We start from the raw sequence: 13,912 nt of genomic DNA on the forward strand, positions 1-13,912 counted from the left end.
ATATGAAATAATGGCGTTTTATTAAGTAATATGATATGATTGTTTGATAATTTGATGTCAATGGTTTTTAAAAAATTACATAACTTTTTGTTATAACTATTGATAAATTATATGAAAGTATGATCACCACTCTGCAACTAGCTTTACTTGTCTATTGTTTTTATAATCTTCTAGATCCTTTTCTGCAGTTTCTGCTCGTTTTTGCCATGCTTCTGATTTTCTTTGCCAATCGAGACATCTACTAAATAACCTTTCTGCCTCTTGAGTTTTGATTTCTAAATGAATTTGTATCTCTTCTTTTTCCTTTTGGCTTATAATAAGTTGATTCTTAAGATTAATTATTTTTTCTTTATACTCTAACTCATTTATAAAGTTTTTTTTAGTTTTTGGTAATGTTCCATCAGAATTTGTTTCTATTAAATTTAAATATTTTTTAAAATTTTTTAACATAAATATTACCATCTGTATTTGTGCGTGCTGTTGTAAAAGTATTATTGTCTAAAGAGGAAAATTTAGTTAACATATGCTCATCAGTGTTTGGATCAATGTTTTCTTTATTATCATCATAGAATTTTCTATAAAAATTTTTGTTTTCTGAATGCTCTATTTTGTTTTGGGTGGTATTCTTATTACACTCAGAAATATGTAAAGATGGTTGAAGTTTCTTTAATTGTGCTATTATTTGTTCCCAATAATCAATTATAGTTTCGATAAGTTTGGCACTTTTCCTTGCTTTTTCCTTTTCTTCTTTTATTACTTTTAATGGTCCTAATTGTTCTTTATCAGATAAATTTTCTGAATTCATGATGTCTGAAATATCAGATGAATTTATTTGTTTTCCTAATAAAGTTGGCGCAAATACTAAGCCAAGTGCTTCTGGTTTCATGTAATTTAGATCTTTTGGATAATTTAAGACACGTTCTTTATGTTCTGTACATGTTGCTACTGCTCTTAAAAGTGCAAATACTGAGCAAGCTAAATAAAATCTATCTTGATCTTCAATTGTAGATAAGGCTAATGCAAGCATTCGTGCGCGTATTTCAGGTGGCATTAAGACACGGGCTGAGGCTCTGTCTTCCAAAAGAGGAAAAAGTGCTTGAAGTTGTAATTTATTTCCAATAATTCCCCCGGGTAGTTCAACTAGTAATTTTTTTATTAAACTAGCATAATCATGAATGTTGGGATTTATTTTAAAATTCTCTATATCCATTTCACGTAATATTCCGGATTTATTTTTTAGAAAGTGTTCAATAAAAGATCTTATAACTGATCGTGATCCATTTACTCTAAAAAGACCAGGTGTTTCAAGACCTATAAATAAATCAATTATATGAGAAAATAATAAATCGAATACCCTTCTCCAGAATTTTTGTTACACATATTTTAAATATTAATGGAACTTTGTGCTCACTAAACATTAAATTTTCCGGAAAGTTTGCTATATGACTCGTGCCCATCTCTTGAATAAGAGATAATAAAGGAACTCCAAATATTCCATAAGATTCATTAGAATTAATATTACAATATTTCTCAAAGCATTCGTTACAAGGATTTTCGGTGTTGTTTAATGTATTTACTTCTACAGGATTTTGTACAGATTTTTTAAATATACTCCATTTGGAATTTGATTTTGATATAGCATCTTGATGCTTCTTTGAGTGTTTGCTTTTCATTATTTTTTTTATCCATTTCGAGGAATGGAATAATGAATGATTCATTTGGTATTTATATAATTTTTTAATGAGTTTTTTTTGTGTTTCCGGTTTGCTTTGTTGATAAATATGCTCATTCGATTCATCATTTTCTTCTTCATCATTTTTTGGATAACATGGTAACTTGTATTGTGTTGCTAATGAATTGTATTCTGAAATGAAATCCATACTTCCAGAGTCGGACTGTTTTGAAATACTTGATATAGAACAAAGAGACTTTTCTGATAATATAGGATAGTGTCTCACTTCACAAGATTCATTGCTAAATATATATATGTCTGTATCTTTTTCAATATCTGCCATTTTTTTTGATTTAGGCTAGATTAAATATAGCGATTGTTTTTTTTGAAGGGCGATAAGAATCTGCTTCCAAAAAGATATTTTCATGTAAATCTTGAGATAATCTAAGAAATATTAGTTAAAAAACATATAGTTTAAAGAATTTTAACTGTATCTCTTGAATTTTTATAATTTATTTTTACAAATATACAACTCGTTCACTTTTCGATCTAATCATAACAAAATCGACTTGTTAAATAGATAAACGAATGATTAAGTCTGATAAATAAAAATTAAAATACAGAAATAATAAAACTTTTAAGGGCTTATTTTTTATAAATTATGGTTGTTTTTAATTTGAGTTAAATAATAAGAAGAAATGTAAAGTTCAATCCAAAATTTTTGTAATAATAGCAGTTCCTACTGTTTTTCCTCCTTCTATATAAAGTTATATAAGTCAAAGAATGAATAGAAAGGGTTACCTCGAATAGTAAACCTCATGCCCTCTTCTAAAGCAATATCATGGATTAATTCGCAAACCTAGAAATATCAAAAATAATCAAGAGATATAAAATATGTTTTACCAGTTCTACATTGTCACCAGGCATGACTATTCTAGAGTCTCTATCTTTAACTTCTTCAGGATGTGAGAGTATAATTGTAACATCTATAAAATTAATAATTGAATGATTTATCTTTTAGAAAAAGATATTATTACCAGAAGTACGACAGAACATTTGAGGACGATAATAATTTACAAAACCTGTTTTTCTTCCCCCTTCTTTTTCTGTAAGAATGTAGAAAGATGCAAGAAACTACAAAATAAATTAAAAAAGTTTTTTTTAAATACTTTCCTACCTTTTTATAGGATTTAATGGTTCCAATACGGGAAACCACCATTCCTCTACGAACCTGTTCCCTTTTAATGCCACGAAGAAGTAAACCACAATTATCTCCAGCTATAGATTGATCTAATTCTTTGTTGAAAGCTTCAATTCCTGTAACTGTTGTTTTTATTGGCGTTCCAAACCCAATCAGTTCCACTTCTTCTCCTTTTTTTAGTATTCCACGCTCTACACGTCCAGTTACAACCGTTCCTCTTCCAGAAATTGAAAAAATATCTTCTATTGGCATAAGATATGGTTTTTGAATATCTCTCTGAGGTACAGGTATATGGTTATCGATTGCATCTATAAGTTTCCATATGGAATCTTCGCCAATCTCTTTTTGTTTGCCTTCTAAAGCACATAAAGCAGATCCCATAATAATTGGGGTTTTTTCTCCATCAAATCCATATATTGAAAGAAGTTCTCGGATTTCCATTTCTACTAGTTCAAGCATTTCCTTATCATGAACTGCATCTACTTTGTTGATAAAAACAATAATATGTTTAACTCCAACTTGTTGAGCAAGAAGAAGATGTTCTTTAGTTTGTGGCATAGAACCATCTGTAGCAGATACAACAATAATTGCTCCATCCATTTGAGCAGCACCTATGATTCTTAAATATTATTTACTTTTTAGACGTCATTCAAACCAGTAATCATGTTTTTAATATAGTCTGCATGACCTGGACAGTCAACATGGGAAAAATGGCGCTTTTTGGTTTCGTACTCAATATGTGATGTCGATATCGTTATTCCTTTAGCAAATATAAGTATTCTTAATATGTCTTTGCAAATAATAGATTTACCTCGAGCCTTTTCTTCTGGTGCTTTATCGATCTCTGAATAGTCTTTAAAAGATGTTTGATTTATTGTCGAAAGACATTTAGTAATGGCTGCTCTACATAATTTTCTATATATTCTTATATATTTTTTAAATCTTACGTAAGTGTCGTTTTTCCATGATCAACATGGCCTGTAAAGATATTCATTTTAAATTCTTTATAAATATATAACGGTCTTTACCAATAGTTCCAATGTTTATATGTGGTTTAGACCTATCAAACGTTGCCATACTCTGTACAATTGTTTGTCTATAGATTATCTTTTGGTGTTCGATCTGTGACCATATATCTATATACATTATAATTAATTATATTTATTAAATATTAGATATATAAAATAATACTCCATCTTGTATTAGATAAAAAAAACGGACGAAATGATCTTGAAAGATTACTGATTCTTATAGCTTTTGTTATCATATTTTTTAAGCTGTCGTTGAATTTTTTAACGTTAAGGTCTCAGATTGAAGTTTACCGATATAAAAAAGCTTACTTTAAAAAACTATAAATTCTTTTAAAAGTTTTGTATATTTTTTAATATTTTTTAAGTTATATTTGTTGAACTAAGGAATGGCGTAAGTTTAAGAGAAATACAATAATAATATGTATTTTTAATAAGCTAATTTGTTATAGTGATTTAATATCAAAGCCTCGATCAGAACTGACAGAGGCAGAATTACAACAGTTAGAAGCATATGAATTTGATACGGGTCCTCTTTCTGTTTTACAGCAGGGTGATTAGTTTTGTTGAATGAATTAGTTTATTTTTAATGAAGTTTTAGCTGTACGGAACCATAATCAAGTGTTAATTAGTTGTCGAAATAATCGTAAATTATTGGGTCGTGTAAAAGCATTTGATCGTCATTCTAATATGGTTTTGGAAAATGTGAAAGAGGTTTGATTTTGGTAGTTTTTTTTTTATATTTTATTAATATCTATAGATGTGGACTGAGGTAGACGAATGTTAATTTTTTTTTTTTTAATAATTTGTTTAGATTCCAAGAAATGCTAAAGGAAAGAAGGGTAAGCCTGTTAACAAAGATCGGTTTATTAGTAAAATGTTTCTTCGTGGAGATAGCGTTATTCTTGTACTGAGAAATACAGTGTAATTAATATTCTATATTATTATATATCTTTTTTATCTATCAAATTTATATCATTTATATATGTATTATTTATTATTTTTTTCTATATTTTTTTTCTGAATATGTTTAATATTTTATTATTACTAATTGTTTATGAGTCAATCTTGTGTAAAATTTGATCATATAATGTGAGTTTGGATTTTATATGTATTTAATGTGGGAATAATATCCTCAGTGATATTAATATTCCATTTCCAACAGAACAGCTTGCATCTCAGGCGGCAACTGTTTTGTCTGCTGATTCGGAATTAAAAAAGCATTTAGTATATAGAGAAATAAGAGTAGATGGGCCTTATTTTTCTGTAGTGTTTCAGAGCAATGATTTAAAATTCTTGCGTGTCTCTGTAGATTCATTTTTGGATAATATTATTTTAATGATTCGTACAGTAAATGAATGTGGGGATTTGTAGTTTGGCAAGAATATATTGTATTTATTATAAGGGTTTCTGGATTTGTAGTCAGCCTGCTTGAGATTACTTAGAAACAGGAAATGAATAAGAAATTGTAAAAATTTATAGGTTATAATGTTAGAATATTTTTTCATGTTTTGATTACATGAGTTTTTTCTTTTGAATACCTTAAGTTATTGATGTAGTGGCTTTGTTATTTTAGATTTATAGTTAATCATTTATATATATGATTTGTATTAAGTTTTCTATAATATAAATATAAAATGTATTATTAGGATGAGTTTTATGGGTGTTTTTATGTTTATTCTTCATTATATTATAGATATAGATTAGTTAAGAAATTTACATATTGTTTTATTATAGAAAGGTTATTATATTAGTAAATGTTGAACAATTTTTTTGAAAGTTAGAATATTAATATTTATAATACGATCAAGTGTAGCTATATGGATTCGTTTGTATAATGTAACTTTAAAGTATATTAAGCTAGCTTTCGGTAGAATGCTAAATATTCATAAAATATTTATCTGAAAAAATGTATTATTTTCAATAGATATAGTTGTTTCATTAAAGGTCTATTAAATAAAAAGCAACATAGGTCTTTATTAAATTGATAAAATAAATATTTCTGATTTATAATATTATAATTTTTAAAATATTTAAGTTCTATATATATATATATATTGAATTAATATAAATAGCCATAAATATTAGATTATGTAATATATATTTAAAGAGTTTAGATATTAATATTAAAATATGCCAAGTTAAACATAATATGTTTATAAATTAATAGCATTCTGTAAATAACATATATAACAGCTAGACAGTACAATTCTATGTAACAACACAAGTGGCATAAAAATGGTTTTGAAAATAATATGTGTCAAATGTATATAGATGAAATAATTTCAATATAAAAGGCTATATGATAAACGTGTTAATATTTAGTTTCGCGAATACTAGATTTTTGGAAACATAAAAAAATCTATCATTGATATGTTTCAGTTTCAAATAGGATTCAGTACATGAATGCTAAATTTAAATGTCAATTTATTTTATTATTTTATTAATTTTATAGAATTATGAACACTTATTATTTTAAAGGCTTAATTTCTAATGGCTATATAATTGGTATAATAATTGCGTTTTCAAGTTCAATACGAATATAGTTTTAAACATTTAATATATATGTAAAGCTTATTTTTAAGTAAAATTGAAATGCTAATATAAAAATGTATTGATATAATAAAAACAATTAGGTTTATTAATTATTTAGAAAAAATGGCTTTTTATTAAATGTACGAAAAATGGGAAAAAAAAATCTTGCCCGTTTAATTTTCTTGATTATGATTTGACTCCTAAAATTTTGAGATAATAAAAGATAATTAAACTAGGATATTTGATAAACTTTTTCTTTAATATTATTTACATCCCTTAAAGGAGTTGAATGAGAATCAAATACGGAGATTTTTGATCGGTATTGTGTATCCGTGCACATAGTCTCCGATGATATTTTTAAGGGCTTTTTGAAAAAAAAAAACTAAATCTGCTGCTTTCAGCCCTAATTAATACCATTCGCGTCTTAAAAATAAGCCAATCCGTATAAGAAATATTCATGGCTGAGTAGGTCTATACTTTATTTTATGAGAATAATCAATGCAACATTGTAGCGCTATTATTTCACTGTATGGTCCTTGCATTGATTTTAGAGTATTTTTTATGATCTCATTCAAAAATACCTTTGATGCGGAGTAAAAAGTATTTTCATCTATCCGTGAACATGACGGATGTGTAAAAAAGAAATGCTAATAAAAAATTGCATTATGCAAAGGGAAAATATGATTATTATGCAAATTGCAGCATTCAACATATGCGCGTTTGCTTTATTAATATCATCTGCAATTAATTGTTTTAGTGCATGAATTAATAATTAAAGGTTTAGCGGCATTTTACTGCAATATTTAGAAGTTAACCATATTTTTATAAAAAAAATATATACTAAAAGAATGCAAGTATATTAAGACTAAAAATGCCTATTAAATTTCTGCATGATTTTTATGGCTAAATTCTGATATTTTATAACGTTTTTAATGAAAAAAAAAACTTTAAAATGTTATTTTATCAATATTATTTGGTTAAATATATTTATTTTTATACTTGTATAAAAATAATAGCATAATAATATATTTGATACAATATACAATACGTATATTGCTTCATGTAGGTCATAGCATGAAATATTTTTTTATATGTGTATTGTTTTTATTATGTATATCAACGAGTGTAATATTTGGTCATTGGACGCTAAATATTTATCCGACTGAGTGCTCGTTGTCTTAAAGAGAGCACCAAAGTGGCTATTGAACGCTTATGTTCGTTATAAAAACGCTGCTAAAATGTTAACTTAGTTTTTAACTTTTTTTGGTAAGCGTCGTTACATAATAAGCGAGTAATACGCATACGTTAAGTGCAAATATGTGAACCGAGTAGCTTGAGACATAGTGCGAAAAGTAGAATTTCTTTATTGACCAACGAATCGAGGGAACCCGGCTATTGTGAAATTACGGATTATATCCAGAAACTCCTTCACACGAATATCTTAAGACAATGTTTTTATTTAATTGCTTATAATATTAGACAAGTTTTGAATGTTAATATTAAGTTATTGATTTCAAGACTCTAGGTCCAGTATTCTAGGTAAGTTTTTAGTTATGATGTTATTAAAGTAAATGATATAAACATATACTAGGTTGTCTCAGTGTTATTATTTTTTATAACACGAAGCTTTTTGTGGCATTGTTATTAATTGGTTCTTAAGCCTTTTGTTGTTTAAGGCTGAGATTTATTCGTAATTATATCAAGACATTCAAAATGATGCATTGTGTGCATCCGGTGGTGATTCCGAAACCAGATGAAGAATGGCGACGATTAGCTTCTTCTTCTGGAATTCGTAAACCACGGCAGATTTCATTGTATCGGCATCATCCGTATCTTCTTGCTAAGTTTGTTTCAAAATCGAAGTATGATACTTTAGAAGATCGAGATGGTCCATTTGCTCATTATGTTGTTTCTCCATTTTTATCGTTAATACTTGAGTCTCATGCGTCTGAATTCATTGCTCAGGTAATTTTGATTGTTATTTTGAAAGTGGCTTATTTTATTAGATCGCTTGTCTGATCTGGTTCGAGACTGATTTAACATTGTTTTCAATTATCTCTAATGTTCAATCATTGAATTTACTGAGTCCGAATTCTTTTCCTAAGGAAGAATTCCTTTCATGGAATCGACGTGTTTTCTCTTCTATAAATATTTCAAAAAATGTTATTTTTCTTGCATTACTTTTTATCTATCGTTTAAAGGAAAAAAATCCGATGATTAGAGGAAAGTCTGGGAGTGAGTACAGGCTTTTAACAATTGCATTAATACTCGGAAATAAGTGTATGATTACTTCTTTATTTTTTTGTATGATTAATGATTTTAGTTCTTGATGATAACACCTATACGAATAAAACATGGGCAGAAATTACTGGAATATCTGTAAAAGAGATTCATGTTATGGAAGCTGAATTTCTCGTAAATATTCATTATTCGCTTCTTGTTTCAAAGACTCAATGGGAAGATTGGCAGGTTATTTTGGAAAGGCTTTGGACATATTCTGTAAGCTTGGTGAAAATTCGGTTTTTGCGAAGTTTGCCTTGCTTATTGGCACCTTCTGATATTGCGTTATCTTATACTAATAATTTATACTTTTCTCAATTTATGCCTGTAGTATCGGCACTATCTGTTCCCTTGGTTCCTTCTCGGGGTTATTTAAAGGAGTATCCCGTAGAATTAAAGCATAAGGATTGTGTTTTAGGTACATCTGCCATATCTTTGGTTAAATGGACTTCATTGAGTCGTATTAATATGCCTTGTTGCAAATCTTAATCATTTTTATTACAAGGCTATTAATCAATATGATAGTTTTTTTACTCGAAGTTTTGTTTGTGGTTTATGCTTTGGACTTTTAGGTTTTTTTTCCATTGGATTTTGTTCACATTTATATGGCTCGATTATTTTTTTCTGATCTTATTGTTTTGGCACTCCTATTTTTTCCTTAATTTTAGCATTCAGATATTCGTCTTGTCTGGGTTATTGTATATTGTTGGCTTTCAATAATTATGTTTTCTTTATTATTTGTATATGGGAATCTATTGTGTTGGTATACGTCATTTTTAACTATCGATTTAATATTGGTTTATGAATGGATCGTAATACTACTTTTATCTGAAGTTACAATTTTTAGGGCTATTATGATAAACGTGCATACTGTTTTTGTTTGCATATCCCAAATATAATATGTATTAATTCAACGGATTCTTGAAAGACAATGTATAATATTGTTGGGCAGAGTGTTCTGATTTCATTAGCATTTTTTCATTTATATTGGTATAATTCGGTCTCATTTGAGTTTATTGTAACTGTTTTTGCTTGGGATTAGTGTATTATGATTGATTGTTTTGGTTTTATTTCTTATATGAACACCTTTTTTATCTTTTTTTTAATTTTATCGATATATATATATTTTTGTATATATTTGGTAATATAAATGAAAGTTATGTATTTTTATATATTTTTTATGGAGGTCTAAGAGAGTTATTTGAGTTTATTATGCCTATAAAAAAGGGTTTTCGCTTACATCGACCTGTTTCTAGATATTTTGCTGGGAAAGGTCCTGAACAAGTTGAATCAGATGATAGTGATTATGTATCTGATGAAGATAAAAATAATGCAACATCTCTTCATGATAAACAACCTATTAAAGTACAGGCTCCTGTTATTGACTTTCAAAAAATTGATAATCATGAAAAATTGAATATAAAAGAATGGCAATTAGATTCCACTGAAATTAGGCAGAATGATACAGAGGATTCTGAAGTATCTGATGAAATATTTATAAAATATATCCTTTACCTCTTATAATAAATCTTTTTAGGAAACTAGTGGGTATGAAACAGAAGAAACAGAAGAATCAGAAGAATCAGAAGAATCAGAAGAATCAGAAGAATTAGAAGAACAATTAAAAATTCGATTAAAACCTATTTTTGTTCCAAAGTATAGTATTATTTGTTATGCATTATTTAATATTAATATTCAGGTCTGAAAGAGGGAAATGTTTTAACTTGGATCAATTAGAAGTTGAGAAACAGAGAATTATTGAGCAAGAAAAACGTAAAGAAGAAACACGAATTCTTGTAGAAGATGAAATTAAAAAAGATGAATTTAAATATTCATCTGATGATAGTGGTGGTATAGAAGTAGATGATACGGATGGTTTGAATCCAGAAGAAGAGAGAGTGGCTTGGAAATTACGTGAATTGTCTCGTATAAAACGAGAGAAAATGTTTTTTGAAGAAAAAGAAAGAGAACGTGATGAAATAGAGAGGCGACGTAATATGGATGAAGATGAGAGATTGAAAGAAGATTTGTTACGTGTGAAAGAACAGAAGGAAAAACAGTCGAAATCTAAAATGAGATTTTTGCAAAAATGGTATCATCGTGGTGCATTTTATCAGGTATATTTATTTCTTTAAATTTCTGGATTATTTATATTTTGAATAAGGATGAAGAAATTTTGAAAAGAGATTACTCTGTTCCTGTTATGGATGAAATATCTGATAAAACATTGTTGCCAAATACAATGCAAGTTCGGTATGTTTTTCTGCTTTATCATTTTTATAGACTTATATATTAAGCGGTGACAAATTTGGGAAACGAGGACAAACAAGATATACTCATTTAGTAGATCAGGTAATATATATATATATATTATATATATTATTATCTGACTTATTATAGGATACTAGTACAAAAGATTCTCCTTGGTTTGATAAAAATATAAATAAGAGAATTTTGCCTGGCACAGATGAATATGATAGAAAAAAAAGGAAAATGTAATATATTTTATTTTTTTGTTTTGCTTCTTATTTTCTGCTCTAATGTTTATATAAATGCATATTTGATCTAATATTTTTGAAATTCTGATTTTAGGTTTTTAATTAGAATATTAAGTTTATTGTAAAATAATGAAGAAATGTTTTAAGTTAATAGAAGCTTAAATTATATGTAAGCTATGTTTTAAAGTATTTTAATTTTAGAAATGTTTATTAAAGTTTAGTTTTTTTTTTTATTTTTTGTTCTTTTTATTTTCCAAAGATTTTTTGGAAATGTATAAATTGAAGTTTTCTGGTATTTATAAATAATTCATCTAGAGCATATTTCTATATGATTAGTCTATATTATAATATTTAAGATATTTTAGATTGGAAGTTTTTCGTTTAAGTTCAAAAGACTTTAAAGAAAAATATTAGAAATTGTCTTTGTTATATGTTTGCTCTTTAGGTTTTATTGAAAGTTAAAGTTTTAAAGTGTTTTATTTCCCCTATTACAATTGATTTTCTAAAATGCTATAATTTTGCAAAGTAGTTTTTAGTAGATTACTGTACAATTTACGATTGGCTATGTATGGAATTCGTTTTAAGTATTTTTCTAGATAAACATTTTCTATAAACAACTACTTTCGTTTTTCAAAGAATTCTAGTAAAAATGATTTAAGTCATAAAAATGTAAAAAAAAATAATATAAATATAAAAACTCATGTTAAAGAATAAATTAGTTGACTAGATACAATATAAATGAAGAAAATCTATAGAAAGATTTGCTTTTTGTTGATCATAATATTTAATATGTTCTCAAAAAAGACATTCTTTTATTTCTGAATCATTTTTGGAAAGACGAATAACTATAGTTGTAATATTATCTGTACTAGACTGAGAAATAGCATAGTCGATTAATTTCCTGCTAGCTATATGTGGATCATAAATATTACGGCAAATATCAACAGCTTGCTGATCAGAGCATACATCCCAAAGCTATAAAGTTAAATATAAAGTTCTTTTAAAAAAAACATTACTTACGCCATCACATGCAAGAATAATAAATTCATCTTCGTCAGGAATAAGAATAGTTTCTGTTGTAAAAGGATGACTAATAACAAAATCTTTCATATAAGTATCACCGAGAGCACGAGTAACGGCCAGAATGCCGTTAACTCTATTGTTAATGATAAGCCCTCCTGAACTAATAATTCTTTGACTTTCATGCCAATCACTACTCCTATGATCGTAAGAAAGACGATGTGCTTTACCACCTCTACAAAGAACTGCACGAGCATCTCCAACATTTGCAGTATAAAGAAGTTTTGTACGTCGAGTTTCATGAAAGCCTGAAATTGTCGCAAATGATCTTTCCTCCCACCTTATAAGGGCAGCAATAGCTGTGCAACCACTGTTTTTTGATGGAAGATTAGCCAATGCATTATCAACGGATGTGAATGTAGCATCAAAAATATCAGGAATTGTTGATGATGGCATATTATGAAGTAAATTACATAAGATAACATGGAACTGTTCTTTACAGAAGTTTGCTGCATGATATCCTGCATGACCGTCGAAAATAGCAAAATATCCTTGATCAGTTACACCTCCAAAATCATAAATGTATGTATGTGTATCTTCCATAGTTTTTCTGCATTTTTTGTTTTTGTCTTTAGCTGAGCCAATAATAAAACTATTTCCTTGTATTGAAAAGTTCTTTGCTTTCTGAAAAACCTCCGTCATTGCTGCATGAATTTCTTTTTCAGCTTCATCAATGTTTAAGTTTAACGTATTGTATAAAGTAATTTGTTTTCCACAAAAATCTAAATAAGAACTTGAATAATATTTTTCTAAGAGTGACACATCAAAAGGTATTATCTTAACTGCTTGTTTTCATGAATAATATTTATAATTTGAATCATTGAAAATTCCGGTTTTAATACAAATTTTTGTCAAGTCGTCAAAAAGTCCGACAACTTTAATCTAAAAATTATTTTTAAAATTTTGGAATATAATAGATATTTGGTTATATGTTTTTAGTTTTAAAGGATGGATGTTATAGTAGTTGTAAATATTTGTAATTGGGAGTCTGGATTCCTTAATATTAGATTTTGATCTAAAATAATATTATTAGATTCTTCATTTTTAATTATATAGAATGACTATTTGCATATATTTAAGCTTATGAGAAGCAATTTTTCTAAAATATATAATAATCTGTATATTTTAGTAGGTAAATGTTTTTATACAGAGTCTTATTTTTGTACATTTTAAATTTAATAATTCAAAAAGTAGTTTCTTAGACTTATTAAAGGGAATGTTTTTATATATTTTTTAGATATATTACATAAAATATCAATATTATTAATTTATTATAAATATACATTGATTTATGTGAAAATTGAAAAACTTAAATTATCTTTATTGATTTTATAATAAAATAAAAATTTAAATTTAACAATAGCTCTTTGAGTATATTTTCCATAGTTACCATATTTTCAATGATTGTCTTGATTTCATTAATATAAAAAAAATTAAATATTTTGGATCATGTTGGTAAAGATTGATTTTACACTTTTTTGGTGTATATTAATAGCGATATAAGAATATTTCCTGTAACATTAAACTTTTCTTGCATATACATCTAATCATGGTAACTGGATTTTCAGACTGAATTTTGCTTTAACAATTTTATAATTTTTCTGTAATTATATAATCT

General features: G+C 27.0%; 7 protein-coding genes across 7 annotated transcripts; 4 read left to right on the forward strand and 3 right to left on the reverse strand.

The window, feature by feature from the left end:
- Positions 1–77: 77 nt before the first annotated feature.
- On the reverse strand, positions 78–2,060 carry T552_02673 (hypothetical protein). Its single transcript, XM_018371205.1, has 3 exons — positions 1,355–2,060; positions 460–1,311; positions 78–413 (listed from the first exon to the last, which is right to left on the reverse strand). The coding sequence occupies exons 1-3, from the start codon at positions 2,013–2,015 to the stop codon at positions 124–126; spliced, it is 1,803 nt and encodes a 600-aa protein (XP_018224999.1). The 5' UTR covers positions 2,016–2,060; the 3' UTR covers positions 78–123.
- Positions 2,061–2,334: 274 nt separating this feature from the next.
- On the reverse strand, positions 2,335–4,183 carry T552_02674 (elongation factor Tu, mitochondrial). Its single transcript, XM_018371206.1, has 10 exons — positions 4,065–4,183; positions 3,902–4,009; positions 3,821–3,851; positions 3,685–3,776; positions 3,529–3,633; positions 2,850–3,484; positions 2,710–2,806; positions 2,576–2,658; positions 2,474–2,531; positions 2,335–2,429 (listed from the first exon to the last, which is right to left on the reverse strand). The coding sequence occupies exons 1-10, from the start codon at positions 4,138–4,140 to the stop codon at positions 2,380–2,382; spliced, it is 1,335 nt and encodes a 444-aa protein (XP_018225000.1). The 5' UTR covers positions 4,141–4,183; the 3' UTR covers positions 2,335–2,379.
- Positions 4,184–4,249: 66 nt separating this feature from the next.
- Positions 4,250–4,870, forward strand: T552_02675 (small nuclear ribonucleoprotein Sm D2). The gene is made up of 5 exons (XM_018371207.1): positions 4,250–4,295; positions 4,354–4,454; positions 4,503–4,615; positions 4,662–4,673; positions 4,716–4,870. Exons 1-5 carry the CDS (start codon positions 4,291–4,293, stop codon positions 4,827–4,829), a joined length of 345 nt encoding a protein of 114 aa, XP_018225001.1. The 5' UTR covers positions 4,250–4,290; the 3' UTR covers positions 4,830–4,870.
- Positions 4,871–4,914: 44 nt separating this feature from the next.
- T552_02676 (hypothetical protein) lies at positions 4,915–5,320 on the forward strand. The gene is made up of 2 exons (XM_018371208.1): positions 4,915–4,993; positions 5,041–5,320. Exons 1-2 carry the CDS (start codon positions 4,959–4,961, stop codon positions 5,273–5,275), a joined length of 270 nt encoding a protein of 89 aa, XP_018225002.1. The 5' UTR covers positions 4,915–4,958; the 3' UTR covers positions 5,276–5,320.
- Positions 5,321–8,105: 2,785 nt separating this feature from the next.
- T552_02677 (hypothetical protein) lies at positions 8,106–9,251 on the forward strand. Its single transcript, XM_018371209.1, has 3 exons — positions 8,106–8,401; positions 8,443–8,716; positions 8,760–9,251. Exons 1-3 carry the CDS (start codon positions 8,150–8,152, stop codon positions 9,203–9,205), a joined length of 972 nt encoding a protein of 323 aa, XP_018225003.1. The 5' UTR covers positions 8,106–8,149; the 3' UTR covers positions 9,206–9,251.
- A 625-nt stretch (positions 9,252–9,876) lies between these two features.
- On the forward strand, positions 9,877–11,261 carry T552_02678 (hypothetical protein). The gene is made up of 6 exons (XM_018371210.1): positions 9,877–10,195; positions 10,254–10,372; positions 10,416–10,833; positions 10,881–10,969; positions 11,014–11,068; positions 11,117–11,261. Exons 1-6 carry the CDS (start codon positions 9,929–9,931, stop codon positions 11,213–11,215), a joined length of 1,047 nt encoding a protein of 348 aa, XP_018225004.1. The 5' UTR covers positions 9,877–9,928; the 3' UTR covers positions 11,216–11,261.
- A 704-nt stretch (positions 11,262–11,965) lies between these two features.
- Positions 11,966–13,161, reverse strand: T552_02679 (hypothetical protein). Its single transcript, XM_018371211.1, has 2 exons — positions 12,235–13,161; positions 11,966–12,189 (listed from the first exon to the last, which is right to left on the reverse strand). Exons 1-2 carry the CDS (start codon positions 12,934–12,936, stop codon positions 12,010–12,012), a joined length of 882 nt encoding a protein of 293 aa, XP_018225005.1. The 5' UTR covers positions 12,937–13,161; the 3' UTR covers positions 11,966–12,009.
- Between the last annotated feature and the right edge of the window lie 751 nt (positions 13,162–13,912).

Source organism: Pneumocystis carinii, assembly GCF_001477545.1.
Source record: "Pneumocystis carinii B80 chromosome Unknown supercont1.12, whole genome shotgun sequence".
In the NCBI taxonomy this organism is placed as follows: domain Eukaryota; kingdom Fungi; phylum Ascomycota; class Pneumocystomycetes; order Pneumocystales; family Pneumocystaceae; genus Pneumocystis; species Pneumocystis carinii.